At 65.4% G+C, this 22101-nt stretch overlaps 1 protein-coding gene across 2 annotated transcripts; it reads left to right on the top strand.

Moving 5' to 3' along the window:
• On the top strand, window positions 1-21269 carry FRMD1 (FERM domain containing 1). Of its 2 annotated transcripts, XR_010727635.1 has the most exons (14): window positions 1-112; window positions 213-329; window positions 4506-4596; window positions 5616-5695; window positions 6028-6104; window positions 7043-7229; window positions 7626-7781; window positions 8310-8375; window positions 8471-8539; window positions 9122-9296; window positions 10491-10832; window positions 14637-14719; window positions 15945-19942; window positions 20139-21269. XR_010727635.1 is itself a non-coding variant. In XM_066247720.1 (13 exons), exons 2-13 carry the CDS (start codon window positions 261-263, stop codon window positions 16140-16142), a joined length of 1593 nt encoding a protein of 530 aa, XP_066103817.1. In that variant the 5' UTR covers window positions 1-112; window positions 213-260; the 3' UTR covers window positions 16143-21269. The 2 variants fall into 2 exon arrangements, 1 of the variants encoding a protein (XP_066103817.1); XM_066247720.1 differs by having other exon boundaries at window positions 15945-21269.
• The last annotated feature ends 832 nt before the right edge of the window (window positions 21270-22101 follow it).

The following is a 22101-nucleotide window of genomic DNA, read 5'->3' as shown; positions in this document are numbered from 1 at the left end:
TTGCCACCTGGACCTTGTCCCGGCACGGGGCCAGTGGGAACCTGGTCTGCTCCTTGTCCCTCCCCAGCCAGGAGCTCGCCGGGGTGCGCGTCCTTGGGAAGCCCACGGCCGGGTGAGTCTGGGGTGCCGTGGTACCCGTCCCTCAGGGTGACACGCAGACGGTGGCCGCTTGGCCCTTCCCTGGCTGTCCCCTGACCCGCTCTCCCCTGCAGGAGCCCGTGGAGGCGGCCTTGTTCCGAGAACAGCCCGGGGACGGCGAGATGACCGTGGAGCACAGGGACGTCCTGGTGCTGCTGCCCACGCGGGAACGGCTGCGGCTGGTCGTGGGGGTGAGCGCTGAGGAGGGCGGGGTGAGCGGGGGCCGGTGGGCAGGATGAGAACAGAGACCACAGGGCGAGCGAGGGGACATCGGGGCCACATGCTCACTGCCCTTCCCTCTCTGACAGGACTGGGTCACTTCCTGACACTACTGGCCACCTCACACAGGTTCTCTCTCACTAGGGGGCTCAAGCTGAGCTCCGCCCGGTCCTCAGTGTCCAGTGTCCTGGGGCTGAGAGCTGCCTGGTCCCCACATCTTCCTGGGTTAATTTTGCCCCACGGGATCCACCTCATCTGGACCTTCCTGTGACCTGGGTGTGGCTGTGTCCCCTCCTGCAACCATCACTGAGGTGGGCTGAGGGGTCCGCGTCCACCTGCAAGCCACCCCGAGCCTCCTGCCCGGAGAGACGGGGCCGCAGACCTATCTTTCTGGGAGTGTGGAAGGGAAGAGCATTTTCTCCCAGAGCTCCGTGCCCCTCGGCACAGGGCACAGCGGCATGGCCCCGGGTTAGGGCCACACATGTCCTCTGAGTCCTCTGCTCTCGTTCTCCATCGTCCACTGTTGTCTGCCGGCGCAACCGGCTCCCCTGCCGGTGTCTGAAACCCCGGCTGCACCCGAGTCTTCCGGGAGGCGACGTTCATTCGGCCCCAGACACTGAGGGCCGTGCCTGTCCCAGGGCAGGGGGCCACCTGCCCCAGCTCCGGTGGGAGGCCCGTGGGGCCTCTCCCTGGCTGTCACATTACTCAGCTGGCCTTTAGGAGAGAGGTCAGTTACATAACTCGTCAACTCACTGACTCAGACACAGGGAGATGGCTGCCTGAAGGTGTAAGGGTCAGCACCCTGTCCAGAGGGGTGTAGCTCACGTGTCAACTCCACCAGGGAATCAGTTCAGCTGCTCACACCCCTGCCATAGTCACTGAGCGGTCGCTGCTACTGTCCACCTGGGGCCGATGGTCTCTCCATATCCCCGTAGACTCGGTGACCCCTGACCAAGGGTTGCTCACACCTGGAGACACGGTCCAGCCTCCCTGAGGTCACCTTCTCAAGGCCCTTCCCATGCCACTGCCCACCCCAGGGGCAACCCGGCTGCCCAGCAGTCATTTCCAGGGGGCGGGCACTTCCTCCCCACCCTCTGTGGGGAAACAGGCCCCTAACATAGGGAGAGAATAGGACCTCCTTCCCCAGGTGCTCTGGGTGGTGAGTGGTCACGGTGTCCGTGCGGGAGGACCAGGCGCTGGGTGGTGAGTGGTCACGGTGTCCGTGCGGGAAGAACAGGCACTCTGGGTGGTGAGTGGTCACGGTGTCCGTGCGGGAAGAACAGGAACTCTGGGTGGTGAGTGGTCACGGTGTCCGTGCAGGAAGAACAGGAACTCTGGGTGGTGAGTGGTCACGGTGTCCGTGCGGGAGGACCGGGCGCTCTGGGTGGTGAGTGGTCACGGTGTCTGTGCGGGAGGACCAGGTAGAACTCCTCCCGGAGCCGGTGTTTGGCGGTGGGAGGACAGACTCCTTGGCTGTGAGCGGCTGTCAGGTGCATGGGGACTGGTCTGAGCACACACTGGGACACGCTGGGCCAGGTGGGGCCGGCGAGGATGCCAGCTACTGCCCTGGGCGTCCCTCACACGTCCCTAGAGGACAGAGCCGTTCCAGCTGGGGTATCCTGTGTTGGGGAGCGGAGCCCTTTCAGCTCGTTGTCACTCGTGTGAGTGAAAAATGAAGGGGCCACTGTCCGCCGCACCGAGCGAGCTGTGTCCACTGCGGTCTCTCCTGATGGGGAGCAGGGCTGGCTGTGTCCCTAGCAGTTCTGCCTGGACCGGCTGCCACCAGGAGTGACTCTCCACCTCACTCAGCACCCCCCGGGCCGGCCAGGGGTTCTCAGCAGCCCACCTTGACAGATGGGGAAACTGAGGCCCAGAGGTTTTCACATGCTCAGCCATGTTCCTGTGCGCTGAGTCGGGGCTTCCCAGGGAGCCCCTGCATCCTCGGAGGTGCCCGAGGCCCCCGGAGGGGCAGTGGGAGGACTGGGGGTGGGGGAGGGACGGGGACCAACAGAGGCTTCTAACCGTTTCCACGGTGACATCTCAGCGGTGGTGGTGGGGGCACTTCAGGTGTGAGCACACTGTGTGAGCAATGGGGGGAGGGGACCCCGCCTGCGTCTTCACGTCCACCTGTTAGAACGTGATGGACCGTGAGGGGCGTTGCGGCAAATACACGTCCCGTCGCGGGAGGGCTAAGCCCCTCGTCCAGTCCAGTGGGCACAACAAAGCCAGTGCTGCCGCTCAGGGTCGGAGCGTGCCACCTGACGTGAGACTGCAGAGATGCATTTAACAACAAACAGCCTTCCCCAAACCCCTGGGGCGTCCCCTGTGCCCAGGCTGGGGCTCTCTCAGGGGAGCCTCTGCACACGAGGGACCGGGGACCGCTGTGTGGGGACTTCAGGCCTGCTGGACCAATCGCAGCCCCAGGAAGACAGAGGGACACCCCAGACAGTGAGGAGGGGGGTGTCAGCTACGGGACATATGGCCCCAGAGGGACACCCCAGACAGTGAGGAGGGAGGTGTCAGCTACGGGACAGATGGCCCCAGAGGGACACCCCAGACAGTGAGGAGGGGGGTGTCAGCTACGGGACAGATGGCCCCAGAGGGACACCCCAGACAGTGAGGAGGGGAGTGTCAGCTACGGGACAGATGGCCCCAGAGGGACACCCCAGACAGTGAGGAGGGGGGTGTCAGCTACGGGACAGATGGCCCCAGAGGGACACCCCAGACAGTGAGGAGGGGGGTGTCAGCTACGGGACTGATGGCCCCAGAAGGACACCCCAGACAGGGAGAGGAGGGGGTGTCAGCTACGGGACAGATGGCCCCAGAGGGACACCCCAGACAGTGAGGAGGGGGGTGTCAGCTACGGGACAGATGGCCCCAGAAGGACACCCCAGACTGTGAGGAGGGGGATGTCAGCTACGGGACAGATGGCCCCAGAGGGACACCCCAGACAGGGAGAGTAGGGTGTGTCAGCTACGGGACAGATGGCCCCAGAGGGACACCCCAGACAGGGAGAGTAGGGGGGTGTCAGTTACGGGACAGACGGCCCCAGAGGGACACCCCAGACGGAGAGGAGGGGGGTGTCAGCTACAGGACAGATGGCCCCAGAGGGACACCCCAGACGGAGAGGAGGGGGGTGTCAGCTACAGGACAGATGGCCCCAGAGGGACACCCCAGACGGAGAGGAGGGGGGTGTCAGCTACAGGACAGATGGCCCCACGTAACGCTGTGCAGAGGACAGACACGTCACCCAGTCCTCGGAGGGTCCCTTTCAGAGTCAACTGAAATCAACAAGGTGTTAAAGCGTGACATTGGAGACAACTGTGCGTTTGAACTTGGGGGATGGCTGATACTAAGACACGTTTCAGGAGCTTTGGTAGAAAGTGTAAAGCAGGTTGGATAATCGATGCTCTGGAGAGAGCACCCTCACCTGTGTATCACACGTGAGAAATGTCTGCTGGGCGCTCACGCATGTGGGTGGGGGCTCAGCATGTGGGTGGGGGCTCAGCAGGGGCCCCCAGCTCGGCAGGAAGGACCGTGGGAAGAAACCGTCCCCGAGGAGCTGAGGCAGGAAGTCTCCGGCCGGAATTGGGCGTCAGGGAGGGGGCAGCTCAGACCAAGGGCAGGGCTGCCGAGACCAGAGGCGTTTCTGGGGGCGGGGGGCCTGGAACACCCTCAGCCCCTTCTGGGCCCCCAGCCTAGCGCCCACGCCCCTGTCAGGGGTGCCCGCCCCAGCCCTGCCCTGCACTCGGGAGTGGTGGGTGATGCTGGCCCAGGAGGAGGCGGCCAGCAGAGACGTCCTGGGGCGCCAAGCGTGCTGCACCCGTTTAGAGGCCACACTGCGTCAGCCCTTAGCGACTCGGTCCTGGGGTCGGGGGGTCGGGGGGGGTCAGGAGGGGCAGGTGGCCCCTCCCCCTCCATCTCTCCCTTCCTCCCTCCCCCTCCCCACGCACCCCCAGTCTCTCACCGGCTGCCCTGTCAGGTTGCAGACCTTAGTTCTTCAGCGTGGGTAGTCACCCAGGACACAGAGTGCTGGCTCGTTGGGGAGCCGGGGGGCACCCTGAGCCAGGCCTGGACGACCCCAGCTCAGTGGTCCCACCTGCCCTCTGCTGGCGGACGGCACCTGGACCTGCTTCCCCCTGTGACAGGTGCAGGCCACGGGGCGTGAGCTGTTCCAGCAGGTGTGCGACAGGACCAGCATCAGGGAAGCCCCCTTCTTTGGCCTCAGCGTGGTCAGAAGTAAGCAAGCTCCGCCCTTGGGCCCCCAGGGACCCCACCCCGGGCGCTGCCCTCCTGGGGGGGCGGAGTCTGAACGACTCCTCTTCCCAAATCCTGCCTGTTTCATACGCATGGGCACAGCCGGTGGCCTCAGCCCTGCGCGCTGGCCTGGGCGGGGGCCCGGAGGTCACTGTCCTCGTGTCCACCAGCGGCCTGGAGCCCAGGTACACGTCACCTCCCTCCACAGGACACAGCTGTCCACTGTGTCCAGAGTCAGTGCTAAGATCATCTCGATTGTGAGATTCTGACTTAAGTGACAATTTTATTTTTTTTTAATTATTTTTTAAAGATTTTACTTATTGGATTTTAGAGAAAGGAGAGAGACACAGAGAGAGAGTGGGGGGAGAGAAGGAGGAGGAGCAGGAAGCATCAACGCTCACATGTGCCTGGACCAGGCAACCTCAGCATCCCCGGTTTTTGCCTTATCTACCATGCACCACAGTTACAACTTTAGAAGTGGGCTTGGCCTGACCTGAGGTGGGTCAGCGGATAAAGCGTCGACCTGGAACACGGAGCTTTGCCGGTTTGAAACATCAGGCTTGCCTGGTCCAGGCACATGTGGGAGTTGATGCTTCCTGCTCCTTCCCCCTTTTCTCTATTTCTCTCTCTCCTTCCCCCATCCCCGCCTCTCTGAGTAAATTTTTTTAAAAATATTAAAAACATAGAAGTGGGCTTACCCCTGGACGGACAGCTCAGTTGGTTGAAGCATTGTTACAGAGTGCAGAGGTTGCCGGTTCGAATCCCCAATCAGGGCACATACAAGAGCAGCTCGGTGCTCCTGTCTCTGTCCTTGCTTCTCTTTCAAAAAGAAAGAGAAGTGGGCTTACAGTGGCACTCCTGCTGGGCCACATCGCGTGGAAGGCCCGACTGCGTGCAGCCGTGAGACCGCCAGCCCCCGGCATCCCTGCCCACAGAGAGCTGCCCACGGTAACGGGGGTGGGGGGCAGATAGCCCTGAGGAGTCCCTGCTTCTCTTTCTAGACAGCGAGTACATGTTTATGGATTTGGAGCAAAAGTTGAGCAAGTACTTCTCGAAGGACTGGAGCCGGGAACTGCAGGAGGTAAGTGCTAGGTGAGGGCAGGGTGGCGGCCACCCTCAGGGCCCCGGGTCACACTGCGCGGCGGTCCTGGCTCTGTGCAGAGGGGCTGTCCCGTGACAGAGCCTCTGCTGGGGGCACCCACTGCCCCGCGGTGTCCCAGGGCCATCTCAAGGGTAGCCGGCTGGCCGCGGCCTGGGCCAATGCTCTCAAATGTCACAGAGAACACTCAACTCCGTGTTTCCTCCCAAATCAGTGAGCCGAGTCCACGCGCGGCCCAGCTGGCTGTGAGGTCACGGCAGGTGACGCCCGACACGGCCTGACGGTCACCTTCTTCTCGCCCACCTTCCCCACAGGGCAGCAGGAGACCCGGGGCCCCTTTCGTGACCTTCCTCCGCGTGCAGTACTACGTGGAGGACGGGAGGCTCGTCAGGTACTTCCCCAGGGGCCCAGCGAGGGGACGGGGGTTCCCCCAGGGGCCCAGCGAGGGGCCCAGCGAGGGGATGGGAGTTTCCCCGAGGGTCCGGTGAGGGGGCGGGAGTTTCCCCAGGGGTCCGGCGAGGGGGCGGGAGTTTCCCCGGGGGCCCGGCGAGGGGACAGGAGCCCTGTGAGACCGGGCACTGCTGTCCCTTTGAGGGGCACGGTCATTCTTTCTCACGGGAACACGGGAAGACCGGGTCAGAGACGCAGGTTTCCAGCCCCGGGTGTGGGGTGTGTCTGCGCCCAGGGGCGGGCCTTCGGGGCGAGCACCCCCAGGTGGAGGCCTCTGCTTCCACTGCGGCCGCCCCTCTGCACGGGGCTGGCTGCCCTCAGCTGTGCCGCTGCGCGCGGGTGGGAAAGGGTCCCAGGGCACGCCTGGGTCTCCCTGTGAGCCGTGGGCGATCGCCGTGGAGCTTTTAAGGGGACATGGAGCTCCCCGGGGCACCCCAGGACCCAAGTCACCCCCAGACCAGGGCAGCTGAACGGGCCTCTGTCACCAGGGGTGGGAGAACCCGTGGTCCCGACAAGCCCTCTGAGGTGGAAGGTGGAGAGAGAGGTGTGTGCAGTAGTGTGGAAGGTTCCGGAGAGTGAGGGCAGGGTGTGTGTGTGGAAGGTTCCGGAGAGTGAGGGTGGGGAGGTGTGGAAGGTTCTGGAGAGTGGGGGCAGGGGTGTGTGTGGAAGGTTCTGGAGAGTGAGGGTGAGGGGATGTGGAAGGTTCTAGAGAGTGGGGGCAGGGGGGTATGGAAGGTTCTGGAGAGTGGGGGCAGGGTGTATGTGGAAGGTTCTGGAGAGTGAGGGCGAGGGGGTGTGGAAGGCAGGGAGGCCTGGGTTGGGGGTGCCGGCTGCGGACAGTGGAGCCCGCCCCTCACCAGGCTGCCTGCTGTCCCCCAGCGACCAGAGGGCGCGGCACCTGTACTACTGTCACCTGAAGGAGCGCGTGCTGCGGTCCCAGTGCACCCACAAGGAGGAGGCCTACTTCCTGCTGGCCGCCTACGGGCTGCAGGCCGACCTGGGCAACCACCGGGACGGGGCCCACGTCGGGCGCTACTTTGAGCCACAGGCCTACTTCCCGCCGTGGGTAAGGCCGTGGGGGGGCACGGAGCGGGCAGGGAGGGAGAGGGCAGGGGGCAGGGAGGGGGCAGGGGGCGGGCAGGGAGGGAGTGGACAGGGGGCAGAGAGGGGACAGGGAGGGAGCGGGCATGGGGCAGGGAGGGGGCAGGGGGCGGGCAGGGAGGGAGTGGACAGGGGGCAGAGAGGGGACAGGGAGGGAGCGGGCATAGGGCAGGGAGGGAGTGGATAGGGGGCAGGAGGTGGGCAGGGAGGGAGTGGACAGGGGGCAGGGGGCGGGCAGGGAGGGGGTGGGCAGGGGGGAGGAGGCAGGGGGCAGGGAAGGAGTGGATAGGGGGTAGGGAGGGAGTGGACAGGGGACAGGGGGCAGGGAGGGGGACCTGACAGGCCTGCGCTCCGTCCTCAGGTCGTTGCCAAGCGGGGCAGCGCCTACCTCCTCCGGCACGCGCCCACCCTGCACCAGGAGCAGCGGGGCCTGAGCCCCAAGAAGGCAGTGCTGCGCTTCATCAGGGAGGCCTGCCGGCTGGAGGACGTGCCCGTCCACTTCTTCAGGCTGTACCAGGTCACTCCCGGCGGCCCTGGGGGAGATGGGAGCTCAGGCCGCCTGGGCGCTGCCCCGGGGAGGGCCCCAGATGAGCGGCCACGGGGTGGCCAGGACACCGACCCCCGGACGGAGGGCTGTCTGTGCCCACGTAGTGTGCCGACTTGCTGGCTGAGAAGGGACCTGGCATGGGAGCACTGCTGTGGCCCCCGTGGGCGGTGACAGCTGCAGGGATGTCCTGGGACCCAGCCCAAGGGCTGTCCTCTGGTGAAGGCTGCCCCCCTGACGCTGGGACAAAGGGCCCGTGGGGACAGAGGTGTCTGCTGTCCTGCCCGTGTCCAGGGCAGCTGGGCAGCTGTTCCCTGGGGAAGTGAGGACAAGGCCTGTCAGTGGGGAATGAAAGTCCAAGAAAGAGCAGGGGGCAGGGATGAGGGCGGGGCGTCAGAGGGGGAAGGGGAGGGGTCTGGGAACCCCGCTTGTCCCTGGAGAGCCCACCCAGCCAGGCGCCTGGGCACAGGGCTCTGACTTCTGACGTAAGGGTCCCTCTAGGGTAAGAAGGCAGACAGACCTACCATCGTCCTGGGACTGACTCTCAAAGGAGTGCACATCCTTCAGGTGACGGGTGGAGCCCCAGAACCCCTCCCGAAGGGCTGGTGCTCCCCTCCCCGAAGGGCTGACCCCGGGGATACCCCCGTCCTGCTGTCTTGCAGGAGGTGAGCCACACTCCACGGCTGGTCTACGACTTCCCCTGGTCCCACATTGGGAAGCTGGCGTTTCTGGTGCGTGTCTGACGGGGTGGAGGTGGGACAGAGTCTCAACCCCCAGGCGCCCGGGGGGAGCCCAGCAGAAGCTTGTCCTTCAGGGTTACTGGGCACTCCACCCCCACCAGGCCCTGCTCCTGGGCTGCCCGGGCCTGGCTCTTCTCAGCAGGGCCTGGAGATGTCCCACCCGGGGGCATGATGGCACGATGACTTCTGGCTCCTCCATGGACAGAACAGAGATGCCTGGAGGTGGCCGCCAGCTTCCAGATGCCCCTGTCCCTGTCATCTCAGCTCCACAGGGTCACCCTGGGACACAGTGGGACTGCTGGGCACAAGCTTACCATCTGCCCTTTCCCTGGACAGCTGGGGCCTGGGGTCTGTCTGGGATCCCCACCCCTGAGGGCTGAGAAGTGTCTAGGCTTCTCCTGAGTGGTGCGTGTCCCACTTTAGTGCACCCCCAAAAGCCCACCTGTGTACAGAATTAGATTCGGCAGACAGATGTCGTGGCCACTGCCCAGCGAGGCTTCGGCCAACGGTTAAAACACTGCTCCCCATGGTCCTGGCATCCTTGTAGAATCACCTCCTCTCTCCCTGGTCCAGGGGAAGAAGTTCGAGATCCGGCCGGCCGGGCTGCCTGCGGCCCGGAAGCTGGTGTACTACACGGGCTGTGCCTCCCGCTCCCGCCACCTGCTGCACCTGCTGAGCTCCAGCCACCAGCTGCACCTGACCCTGCAGCCCCTGCTGGTGCAGCTGCGGCAGCTGGAGGAGGCGCAAGGTGGGCACCAGCGCGTCCTCCCTCCCCCGCCGCGGTCGGAGGGCCAGATGCTCTGGGCAGCACCACACCTGTCCACCTTCCCCTCGAGGGGCGTGGCCTCTGGGCTCCTGTGTCCACTCGGATGACCACCCCGGTCCTCCAGCTCTCCTAAGGGGACTGTGGGAAGATTTTCCAGGTGCTCACAGGGGGCCCAGGGGTGGGCAGGGTGACCTGGGCAGCCTCTGTGTGCATGAGTGTGTGAGCTCGTGTGCATGTGTGTGAGCTCGTGTGCATGTGTGCGAGCTCGTGTGCATGAGTGTGCGTGCTTGTGTGCATGAGTGTGCAAGGTCGTGTGCATGTGTGTGTGCTCGTGTGCAAGTGTGCGAGCTCGTGTGCATGTGTGCGTGCTCGTGTGCATGTGTGCGAGCTCGTGTGCATGTGTGCATGCTCATGTGCATGAGTGTGCGAGCTCGTGTGCATGAGTGTGCGTGCTCGTGTGCGTGAGTGTGCGAGTTTGTGTGCGTGAGTGCATGCTCGTGTGCATGTGTGTGAGCTCGTGTGCATGTGTGCGTGCTCATGTGCAAGAGTGTGCGAGCTCGTGTGCATGCTCATGTTCATGAGTGTGCGAGCTCGTGTGCATGAGTGTGTGTGCTCGTGTGCATGAGTGTGTGTGCTCGTGTGCAAGCTTGTGTGCATGTGTGCGTGCTCGTGTGCATGAGTGTGCGAGCTCGTGTGCATGTGTGCGTGCTCATGTGCATGAGTGTGCAAGCTTGTGTGCATGAGTGTGCGAGCCTACTTGCGTGTGCGGCTGCGGAGCTGTCCCTCAGATTGAGGGTGACAGGAGTGATCTAGGGCAGTGTTTTCCAACCACCAGTCCGGGACCAGTGCCAGTCCGCCAGAAAGTTTGCGCTGGTCCACGAAAGAGTTAACCACCCTGATGCTGAGAAAATCGCTGCTCTAGAGGATTATAAGTGCCCGTGTTAGTTTAGTTTACTGGTGACAGAGCCCACACAGGTGGCCTGGGCTGTCACCGTGGGTACACGGGGCCCTGGTCTCTGGGTGACACTCTCCCCACCCACACATGGCACCTCCCGGGTCCTTGGCACCAGCTCAGGACCCCAGGCCACCACTGGCCACTTGCGGCTCCAGGAACATGTTGGCACCTTCTGTGTTCGGTGCTCTGACGTCAGCTGTCCCTCCCGCCCCTCCCTGCAGAGAAGAGGTTCTACCGGGAGACTTACGTCAGCGACGGGCTGGAGCTGGACCTGCACCCCACCGGCAGCAGAGGCAGCGGAGGCAGCGGGGACAGTGGGGACAGCAGGGACAGTGGGGACAGCGGCCGGCGTCCCCGCCACCGCCTCTCGCTCCTCTCGGCCGACAGCCACGGCAGCTCCCCCACGTTGGGCGTGGAGCCCGGGGAGGTGTCGGTGGACGAGCCCTTCGGGGCCGAGACACTCCACGGGGAGGTGACGTCCTGCAGCTCCAGCCAGAGCAGCGGAGACACAGCCGGCGGCAGCAGAGGCCTGCCCGAGGGGCACACCCTGGACCTGGGGACCGGTGAGTGCTGCCGCTGTGGGCGCCGAGGTGACAAGTGTCACCCCCGAGAGAGGCAGGTGACTCGAGTCCTGATTCCTGACCAGTGGCCTTGGCACCAGGGCTCAGAGACAGGATGGGGTCGGCGCTGTGAGGGTGGCAGACAGAGGTCCTTCCGTCCTGTGCAGCTGACCACAGGGAGCCCAGCCGTCCCCTGTCCCTCCTTTAGGATCAACTATCGCAAGTGTCTCAGACAGATTTCTCGTGTTGCACTTGTACTGGCTTCAGTAGAAGCCCCCAGCAAGGGGCCGCAGTCGCCCTCGGCCACGCGGGAGCTGTCAGACCAGCAGCTCAGCGGCACTGCTTGTGCACAGCGGTGCTTCTGTGGCCAGTCCTGGGGTGTGGGGCCCTGTTCCCTGAATGTCTGCACTACCCTTGACAGTGGACAAGATGGGTGACTGTGAGGACCAGCCTCTGGCCTGGCCACCTAGGGCCACTCAGGATCAAACACGGTCACCCAGTAGCACCCAGAGTCGTCTAGGAACACCCAGCATCATTTAGGGTCGCCCAGGGTGACTCGACTGCGCCCAGAGCTATTCAGAGTCGTCAGGCATCACCAGGGTCACCCAGGACCACCCACGGTCAGTAGGTTTTGGTCACTGTCCTGCTGTGTCCATCGCTCTATTTGAGTGCCTGGACTACTTGTAAAGGACAGATTGACCGCCATCTCCAAATCTCTGTCTAAGCGTGAGGTCCACAGACTCTATGAGCAGTGATACCTGCACGTTCACACAGCAAAGCCCTTTCTGATTCGAGCCCAGAGCACTCGGTCAACCTCTCTGGAAACAGGGCAGTGTGCACCGCGGGCAGGGGCTGGGCCGGCAGGGACCTCTCTGGAAACAGGGCAGTGTGCACCGCGGGTGGGGGGTGGGCCGGCGGGGACCTCTCTGGAAACAGGGCAGTGTGCACCGTGGGCAGGGGGTGGGCCGGCAGGACCTCTCTGGAAACAGGGCAGTGTGCACCGCGGGCAGGGGCTGGGCCGGCAGGGACCTCTCTGGAAACAGGGCAGTGTGCACCGCGGGCGGGGGGTGGGCTGGTGGGGACCTCTCTGGAAACAGGGCAGTGTGCACCATGGGCAGGGGGTGGGCCGGCAGGACCTCTCTGGAAACAGGGCAGTGTGCACCGCGGGCAGGGGGTGGGCTGGCGGGGACCTCTCTGGAAACAGGGAACAGGGCAGTGTGCACCATGGGCAGGGGGTGGGCCGGCGGGGACCTCTCTGGAAACAGGGCAGTGTGCACCATGGGCAGGGGGTGGGCCGGCGGGGACCTCTCTGGAAACAGGGCAGTGTGCACCGCGGGCAGGGGGTGGGCTGGCGGGGACCTCTCTGGAAACAGGGAACAGGGCAGTGTGCACCATGGGCAGGGGGTGGGCCGGCGGGGACCTCTCTGGAAACAGGGCAGTGTGCACCATGGGCAGGGGTGTGGGCCGGCAGGACCTCTCTGGAAACAGGGCAGTGTGCACCGCGGGCAGGGGGTGGGCCGGCGGGGACCTCTCTGGAAACAGGGCAGTGTGCACCGCGGGCGGGGGAGGGCCGGCGGGGACCCCTCTGGAAACAGGGCAGTGTGCACCGCGGGGGTGGGGGGGGAGAGCTGGCGGGGACCTCTCTGGAAACAGGGCAGTGTGCACCGCGGGCAGGGGCTGGGCTGGCAGGGACCTCTCTGGAAACAGGGCAGTGTGCATCGCAGGCAGGGGCTGGGCTGGCAGGGACCTCTCTGGAAACAGGGCAGTGTGCACCGCGGGCGGGGGGTGGGCCGGCGGGGACCTCTCTGGAAACAGGGCAGTGTGCACCGCGGGCAGGGGGTGGGCCGGCGGGGACCTCTCTGGAAACAGGGCAGTGTGCACCGCGGGCGGGGGAGGGCCGGCGGGGACCCCTCTGGAAACAGGGCAGTGTGCACCGCGGGGGTGGGGGGGGAGAGCTGGCGGGGACCTCTCTGGAAACAGGGCAGTGTGCACCGCGGGGGGTGGGGGGGGAGAGCTGGCGGGGACCTCTCTGGAAACAGGGCAGTGTGCACCGCGGGCAGGGGCTGGGCTGGCAGGGACCTCTCTGGAAACAGGGCAGTGTGCACCGCGGGCAGGGGCTGGGCTGGCAGGGACCTCTCTGGAAACAGGGCAGTGTGCACCGCGGGCAGGGGCTGGGCTGGCAGGGACCTCTCTGGAAACAGGGCAGTGTGCACCGCGGGCAGGGGCTGGGCTGGCAGGGACCTCTCTGGAAACAGGGCAGTGTGCACCGCGGGCAGGGGCTGGGCTGGCAGGGACCTCTCTGGAAACAGGGCAGTGTGCACCGCGGGCGGGGGGTGGGCCGGCGGGGACCTCTCTGGAAACAGGGCAGTGTGCACCATGGGCAGGGGGTGGGCCGGCGGGGACCTCTCTGGAAACAGGGAACAGGGCAGTGTGCACCATGGGCAGGGGGTGGGCCAGCGGGGACCTCTCTGGAAACAGGGCAGTGTGCACCATGGGCAGGGGGTGGGCCGGTGGGGACCTCTCTGGAAACAGGGCAGTGTGCACCGCGGGCAGGGGGTGGGCTGGCGGGGACCTCTCTGGAAACAGGGAACAGGGCAATGTGCACCATGGGCAGGGGGTGGGCCGGCAGGACCTCTCTGGAAACAGGGAACAGGGCAGTGTGCACCGCGGGCAGGGGGTGGGCCAGCGGGGACCTCTCTGGAAACAGGGCAGTGTGCACCGCGGGCAGGGGGAGGGCCGGCGGGGACCCCTCTGGAAACAGGGCAGTGTGCACCATGGGGGTGGGGGGGGAGAGCTGGCGGGGACCTCTCTGGAAACAGGGCAGTGTGCACCATGGGCGGGGGCGGGCCAGCAGGGACCTCTCTGGAAACAGGGCAGTGTGCACCATGGGCGGGGGTGGGCTGGCGGGGACCTCTCTGGTAACAGGGAACAGGGCAGTGTGCACCGCGGGCAGGGGGTGGGCCGGCGGGGACCTCTCTGGAAACAGGGCAGTGTGCACCATGGGCGGGGGTGGGCTGGCGGGGACCTCTCTGGAAACAGGGAACAGGGCAGTGTGCACCGCGGGCGGGGGAGGGCCGGCGGGGACCCCTCTGGAAACAGGGCAGTGTGCACCGCGGGCAGGGGGCGGGCCGGCAGGGACCCCTCTGGAAACAGGGCAGTGTGCACCGCGGGCAGGGGGCGGGCCGGCGGGGACCCCTCTGGAAACAGGGCAGTGTGCACCGCGGGCAGGGGGCGGGCCGGCGGGGACCCCTCTGGAAACAGGGCAGTGTGCACCGCGGGCAGGGGGCGGGCCGGCGGGGACCTCTCTGGAAACAGGGCAGTGTGCACCGCGGGCAGGGGGTGGGCCGGCGGGGACCTACCTGGCTTCCTGCAGAAGCACACTGGTGGCCCGGGACCCAAGTCAGCCCATGAAGAGGGGCTCTGGGGGTGTGTCCTGGGCCTGGCCCTGGCCTCCATGGGCAGGACCGCCTGAGTGAGGAAGCCGGGTTGCCCAAAGCGTGCCCCGTGGAAGCCAGAGCTCGGGAAAGGGGAGTGAGGTACTTCATGCAGGGAGCACATACGAGCCTGCCTCTGACTGCGGACGACCTTGAGCCCTGCCAGTGGGAAGCAAAGGTCACTGCCCAGGTCATGGCCCACCCCTCTGCAGCCCCGGGAGGCTCCGGTCCCATATTAGGGGCCCCAGGGGAGAAGCCACAACACGGAGCAGGAGTCTGTCCACGGAGCAGGCGTCTGTCCAGGGAGCAGGCGTCTGTCCACGGGCGCTCAGTCTGCCCCCCCCCCCGCTCACACCCCCTCCCCTCCTCTCAGCCCGTCAGCCTCTGGAGCCCCTGGCGGTGGTGCGGGTCACACTGATCAAGATGAGGGGCTGGAGCGCCGAGGCCCTGAACCAGGTACGTGCCCCACTGTGCCCCAGCTCCTGCACCCCATTCTCCCAGCTCACCCTGGGGCCCAGCGTGCTCCTGGGATGGGCAGAGAGCCCTGGGACCAGAGCTGGGCAGTGGCAGGGGACAAGGTGGGGGGGCAGTGAGGCCTTCCTGAAACAAGGTGGGGGGCTGGTTCTCTCTGGCCTCAGAGCCTGAGCGAGCGCTGGCTTGCAGCATGGGGGTTCTTTCTGGCCATGTGCTCAGTGTGGCCGTGTCCACCACCCACCGTCCTTTGCACAGATGCAGTTGGAGGGCAGCTTCTCCCCCAGGGGAGGGAGGAGGGCCAAACCCTGTGGTCCTGGGATGCCCAGGCAGGGGAGAGGTGGCTGAAGGGCTCTAGGCCTGGCTAAGCGCTGACCAGGGAGTGGTGCCCTGGAAGGAGAGAGGGACCGAGCTGGACACAGAGCAGGGAGAGGGCAGCTCGCCAGCACCCTGAGCAGGGTCAGCCCCGTGGGTTGGGGTCTTCCGGCCCAGGGCCTCGGTCAGATGTCACTGTGTGGGGCGTGCGGCCCCCTCTGCAGGGGTCCCCGTCCAGGGCTCCAGGACTGAGAATAGGTCAGTGGGGGGTGCTCAGCAGGACCCCAACCTGGACGGATGTGGCCAGCTCAGAGCAGGGACTCTTGGGCACATTTCCCCACACATTAAGGGGTGCTGTTTTTGACTCGAAGATGCTTCCAGGTCTTATTCTTAAAATCTAGTAATAATCCAGGTCTGATGAGTTAAAACAAACAAAAAAAACAGCCAGGGCCCTGGTAGTCTGCAAACTGGGGGTGGGCGGGCTCTGTCTTTGGGGTGTGGGTTCCCCGCAGGGACACGCTCCCTCCGTGTGAGTCCCTGTGTGCAGAGGAGCTCACTTATCTGGTTCCTTCACCCCAAGTGCCAGGACCTCTCTCTGCCCAGGAAGGATCCGACTCCGGGTAGAGGGCTGGCTCCACAGTGTCCGCACGGCGGGCGGGCCGGGCAGGCGGCAGCCTGGAGGTTGGGGGGACAATGGGGTGGCCACGTGGGCATCCCCAGCACGGGGTGAGCAGCGCGGAGGGCCCGAGGCCGGGGGTACAGAGCCGCCAGGTCAGCCTTAGGTGTGGCAAGGACAGAATTGGAGGGTCTGCTAGGACACCCTGGCAGGGCTCTGTGACTGAACCGCAGGCCGGAGGGGAGGCCACGGCCGGATGCACCTCTGCTCTCCCTGCAGATCCCGGAGGCGACCTCCAGCCCTGCGGACCAGCACAGCCGCAGCCTGGGTGCCGTGTGTCCCCGCCCCGTGCCCGCCCCACGCTCCCTCCGACGCCCCGTGCCCGCCCCACGCAGCCCCGGGCTCTCAGCCCTCCACCAGAGGAGGTCCAAGAACTACCTCTCCCTGGACCTGTTCCCAGAGGAGTTTGTGGTGTAGACCCCTGAGGCGTGTCTCCATCCACACGGCAGGGTCTGTCCACTCTGCACAGGGCTGTCCACGCCGCAGGCTGCGTCCACCCTGCACGACTGCATCCACACAGGGCTCAGTCTGTGCCATGTGACACGGTTTAGTCCACACGTCCATGCAGTGTGGCACTGCCCGTGCCTGGACAGTCTTGGGTCAGGACAGCCTCCGACCCCCTTTCTGCGTGGGAGGTGCCCACCTCAGCGGGGTGCCTGGTTGACCGAGGACGCGGGCGCCGCCCCCTCTACCCGAAGCACCTCTTCATCTTCATCCATCGGACGTGTGCAAGCGACTCTGAGGTCAGCTCTGCAGGTGAAGAGCAGGCCCCACCCTCCTTGGGGGCGGCGGCAGCCCTGGGCACCAGCACTCCAACGTCTGGTCTCCCGACAAGTGGAGGGCTGGGCTTCTGGCCCGGAGAGGGACCGCAGGGCCCTGCCACCCACGCTGCCCTCGGGGCTGGGGGCGGAGCTAAGCCAGGGAGGGTGGGGCGGTGCAGGCGCTCGGTCCTTTCGTGAATGGACTCCGCGGGTGGACAGGCCAGCCTGCTCAGTGTCGCCTCGCGGGACTGGGCAGCACGGCGCGCCGGTGTCAACGCGTCCACGGAGGCGGAGGCTTCACCCCGTGAACAGCCACCGGGCCGGAGCGCTGCGTGGACAGAGGACACGGGGGCAGGCCGGCTCATGCGCTGTGGAGCGCATACTTCTCCAGTTCCTGCTAAGAAGCCACCTTCATCTGCGGGCTAGCTGGTGTTGCCGGGCAACAGCGCTATGGGCGGGGCTTCCAGTGGCCTCACCTGTCCGTCTTGCCCTCATTAAACAGGTATCGCTGAGGCAGGCGATGGGCCAGCTCTGGGCAGATCGTAGCTGGCACAGCGCCTAGTGAGGGCCAGGGTCAGTGTGGGCTCCCTGGGCTGCCGGCCAGTGCCTGGCGCAGGAGGGTGCCATGTGCCCAGTGGGCGCCCCAGGCCTGTGGCCACAGTGGGAGGCACTTGGTCAGGGCCCTGCAGGCCACGGGCGGGCCCGGCTTCCCCATGACTCTTCAGTCACCCTAAGACCGGTGCCCGCAGTAAAAATGGGGCCCTGGTCTAAGGTCTGCGACTCCTTCCTTGAAGACACTTGGGGACAGGCGCCCAGCAGGTCTGGTTGCCGCGGCACAGAGGTGTCAGTGAGTGGGGTGGGGCAGAAAAGGAGCCGGGGGTGGCAGGACCCGCACGCGCGAGCGTGGGCAGGCACGCGGTGCCCACACGGATGCCCAGCGGGAGCCCCTCGTGGGGACTGGGCAGCCCCTGGCCCCGCGGCTCCCCCACCGTACTTCCCCATCGCCGCCACAAGAGGGCGCCGGCAACACGCTGTGGCCTCGGGCCGCTCCTGTCCAGCTCCTGTCCAGCTCCTGCCCAGGGACAAAGGCTGCCCAGGGGCCGGAGTGGGGCGCGCTGGGGGCGGGCCGGGCCGGGCTGCTCCAGGCCGCGGTTTCTGACCATCTCTGGTGCAGGTCTGAGGCTGCCCTTGCCCCTTGTCATTTCTAACCCAGCCCAACCCTGACCCGAAGGTGGCCAGCACCCAGGGCCATGGGAGGCCGCGGTCAGTGCCCTGTGTCCTTGGCAGGCAGGCAACTGAGGCAGCAGGGACCCCTGGCTGACCCTAGAAACCGCTGCTGGGCTTCCTATTTCTGTCCTTCCTCTGGGCCTGTGGAGGGAGACGGGAAATGAGGCCGGGTGTCGGTTAACCACGGGGCAATAATCTCTGGTGGTCAGGGTGGGTGGGGGAGCCATCAGGCAAGCAGGGCCTCGGCCACGGTCCCAGACGCCCTCCCGTGGTGGGCTGCCCACGTTCCCACCCGCCCGGGGAAGTGACCGTGGAGCTCCAGTGGGCAACTGGCAGGCGGAGGGGGCGGCCTCCCCCCGGGGAGGGTGGACTCTCCTTCAGAGGGTCAGAAATGACCCTCTCTTCCACTTGTGTGGCTCAGGACCAAGGGGTCTGAAGGCAAAACAGACATTTTCCGGGAAACTGGGTCTGAACGAGAAGGGACGGATGGTTTGTGAGGGGGCAGGTCAGGGCAGACCCCCTGCCCCCCGAGGGGTGGGTGCTGCTCCGTGAGGGGGCTGTGGCCCTGGGTGGGGGTGCACAAGGCAGAGCCCCCCATGTCTCCCTCATACTGGTCAGGGTGGCTGGAAGGACGACCCTCCAGGACTCCTGATAGCTCGAGAAGGTATAAGCCGACCGCCAGCCCCCCCCCCCGCCCCCAGCCTGGTGGTCCAGGTTTGGATGGAGGTAGTGGACCTGGATTCAGGGACCCCAGAGGGCTAGCCCAGTGCCCACTCCTGGCTGGGGTCTGGGAACCAGGGCTTCTGCTGCAGGCCGCTGCCTGGCTGGGATGTGGGACTTAACAAGGGAACCGGTGGAAGTTATTTGGGGGGGTGGGTAAGGAAGGGTGCTGCCCTGCAGGACACCCCCAGCGTCACAGTCACGGGCCCAGGGGTGCAGCACGCACCTGGGACGAGTCACCTCGTTTTGTGAACTGTCTGCCATGCCCCGGGGCCTGGGTCACCCCGCCCAATCGCTCTCTTGAGAGGGACAGGGTCCAGGACAGGGCACCTTTCTCCAGGACAGGGCACCTTTCTCCAGGACAGCCGCTGGCCGTGCGCGCTGCCTCCCACACCACTGGGTGAGCTTGCAGAGTGGCTGTGGGCATCACCAGAACCCCAGGGGGCTGACCGCCCCCCAGTCCAGCCCCAGGGTGCCCTGTGGTGGTCAGGGACTGTGAGGGGCTCGCTCCTCATGCCACCAGACAGGAGCAGAGTGACCGGTCCCTCTGTATGCTTGCATGGTTACAGGCTTTTGTAAAAATTACCAAACGGAGCCGTTTTTATCCACAAGTGGCCGAGACCCGCCGTCTCCGTCTCCTCTTGGTTGTGGGTGGGGCAGGAGCTGCGGGTCAGCCGGCCTCCGGCCCGGGGGCTGGGGGGACACAGTGGGGCCACCTAGGTCGGGTTTGTGGGAGATGCCTCCCAGGTTCCCACACATAGGACTGCAGTGGCTTCCAGGGGGACCTTTGTGGCCGCCAGCGCGCCCTGTCCTGTGGAGACCACACTGCACAGAGGAGGACATGGGGCCGCAGGGCAGTGCAATTTGTCAGGGGACACTGAGCCACCCTGAGGGCCCAAGTCTGGCCCTGGACCCTGAGCTCAAGCCCAGGACCGTGGCCTGGTGTGTGCCAATGAGAGCTGGCATCGCAGGCTCCGCCTGGGCCTCCCTCCACCGGGGACGGCACAGCCCGGGACTGCTCCCTGAGGGTCCCGCAGCCCAACGCCCCCACGATGTGGCCCGCCTGGCCCTTGGGCTCCTGTCAGTGTTCACGGCCGTCACCTTGGAGAAAACGAGGTCCACTGAGTCTAAAGTAAACGGCTTGACTTTCGGGGCACGAGCACTGCACACACAGTCACGACAGGAAACACGCTCTAAGGGAGGAGAAAGCCGGGTAGTACAGGCAGGCGGTGCTCCCCCACCGGGGCCCCCTGGGGGCGGGGCGGCCACTCTGCACCTGCCGGGTGTGCGCCCCGAAACCCAGGCTCTGCAGCAGCTCTGCTGCGTGTTTCTGGCAGGGGGACACGCGGATGGATAATCAGTAGCAAGTTCGCGTCACCTCTTTAAAGAGAGAAGTGACCGCACGCCACTGGAAGGGATCCAGGGAAGAAGTCGCCCCTGCAGCACGCAGCGCCCAGGTGGCTGCAGAGAGGTGGCCACACGGAGCCACCAGGGACGGCACAGAGGAAGGTGCGGGGAAATGGAGGGACAGCTGACCCGAGAACCAGGAGTCCCTGAAGGAGGGGCCGGGAGGAGCTCCCACCAGGGCGCAGGGGACAGCGGTGCCCCCTCGGGGAGGCGTACGGGGACACTGGTTACCAGATCGTCCTGCAGCAGGGGGGCAGCTTGCTGTTCCGTAGGGGACGTGGCCTCCGCGCTCCAACAGGGCCCCCAGGACGCCTCCGAGGGCCACCAGGCTCCGGTTCATGAAGGAAGTCCCCCTCAGGGCTGGCCCTGTCACTCCAGGACACACCTGGGACAGTCGGAGACCAGCCGTCCACAGCAAAGGTTTGACCAAACTTGGGAGACGTGAAGACACGAACCAGAGAAGCCAAGGGAGACCCCCCGGGTGGAGCGCACCTGGGGTCCCTCTGGGGGCAGCACGCAGGCTGGGGACCCTCCCTCCCGTCACTGTCCAGTTGACTTCTTCATGGGATGACAGGATCCCAGGACGGCTAGGAACAAAACAATTAGGTCCTCTAACGACAAGCCATTAAGAAAATTGAAATAGCCTGGCCTGTTGGTGGTGCAGTGGATAGAGCGTCGACCTGGATCAGGGAGGTGGCAGGTTCAAACCCTGGGCTCGCCCGGTCCAGGCACAGGTGACAAGCAACAAGCAAGCAAAGCAGCTACGAGTGGATACTTCACATTCCCGCCCCATAAATCAATCAATAAAATAAAAATAAAAATAAATAAAAGAAAAATGACTAACATGAAAGTCAAGTTAAATGCTCCGGTGAAAAGAACTGTTGGCAAAGATTTCGCACTTCATGGTTCTCAGCTTGGGGTCTGTGGGCAGTGCCCGGGGACAGTGGCCGTCTGACAGGGAAAAGCGGCCGAGCCGGCCAGCGACCCCCTCCCCCAGCACCGGCTCGATTCTGCGGACAGGGTTGGACACGAGCCCCCCGCCTTCGCCCGTGAGAAGCAGCAGTGGGTCTGGAATGGAGCACAACGCGCTGTGTCCAAAATGCACTGGCTCCCGAGCGTGACGCGGGCAGCGGCTTGTCGCACTCGCGGGTCGGTCCTTCACGTGCCCCCGCACCCCGCACCCGGGCACAGCTGCCGTGTTCCCTGCCCCCCGCGGCACTGCCCCCCAGGCACCTGATGACCCCTGAGCAGCCCCCAGACGCCACCCTGGGGTGCGGGCCCAGCATGGGGAGGTCTTCCCGCACCCCATCTGCCCGTATGCCGTGGTGCCCACGTACCCAGAACTCAACACACAGTTCAGGCCAGCAGGTGCCCGGGACCCGAGGGCCGCAGCTGGACAGAAGTACCGCTTCCCTCTGGTCCCTCCGTGACCCCATCTTCGTCCACGAGGCTTTCGAGGGACGGCAGCCACGTCTTGCTCGTCTGTCCCTGGGGCTGTGTGGGTGCACGGCGGGGGCCAGGCCACAGTCACTGTCACGCACCCACGTCTCAACACCTGCTTCTCCGTGGTGTGTCCACGTGTCCTGGGAACCGGGGCTGGTCCCCGGGCCCCCGCGCGTGGGCCCCCCTCACCAGGCCCCACGACTGTAATGTCCACTCACTCCGGCTTTCGGGGCAGCGCAGGAGTGCCTGGTGTGAGCTCATCTCCACAACGCCGGGCTCACCTGAAGGCACAGCCAAGGACATGGACGTTCGCCCGCTCTCTCTGGACGTTCTAGAAACGCCCGCCCGCTGCGGGTATGACACAGATGCCGGCCCAGCCGAGGGAGCTACACTCCCGCTCACACCGGTTTTTACGCTCCGTCAGCCCCAGGGCGGGGGGACCCGTGCTCCTCGTCAGCCAGGCGGGGCCACGTCCCCTCTGTGACGGGCGGGCCCGTTCCCCGCCCTCTGACCATGCGGGCTTATCTCACAGGACACGAGGACTCGTGTCGGGCTGACACCTTCTTCCACTTGGGCTACTGGCCCAGGATGTCAGTGGGAAGAGCAAACACCTGAATGTTCAAGGACAGTTGGCTATTGTTGGCCGTGGAGGTGGAAGGTGACCGGCCGAGGCCGCCTCCCCCTGGCACCACCCAGGGGCCTCAAAGAGGCACTGCACCCACCCAGTGTCCGTGTCTGTGTGTCCATGTATCTGTGTGTCCGTGTGTCTGTGTGTCCATGTCTGTGTGTCCATGTATCTGTGTGTCCATGTATCTGTG

This window comes from Saccopteryx bilineata, chromosome 12, assembly GCF_036850765.1.
Source record: "Saccopteryx bilineata isolate mSacBil1 chromosome 12, mSacBil1_pri_phased_curated, whole genome shotgun sequence".
Lineage (NCBI taxonomy): Eukaryota > Metazoa > Chordata > Mammalia > Chiroptera > Emballonuridae > Saccopteryx > Saccopteryx bilineata.
The sequence above is the reverse complement of the archived record's forward strand: the minus strand, read 5'-3'. Positions and strand labels throughout refer to the sequence as shown.

Coding starts and splice junctions, on each gene's coding strand:
- FRMD1 (XM_066247720.1), top strand. CDS start 261: ATGACCGTGGAGCACAGGGACGTCCTGGTGCTGCTGCCCACGCGGGAA. Junction 6,105..7,042: donor GAGGACGGGAGGCTCGTCAG/GTACTTCCCCAG, acceptor GCTGTCCCCCAG/CGACCAGAGGGCGCGGCACC. Junction 14,720..15,944: donor GCGCCGAGGCCCTGAACCAG/GTACGTGCCCCA, acceptor CTCTCCCTGCAG/ATCCCGGAGGCGACCTCCAG.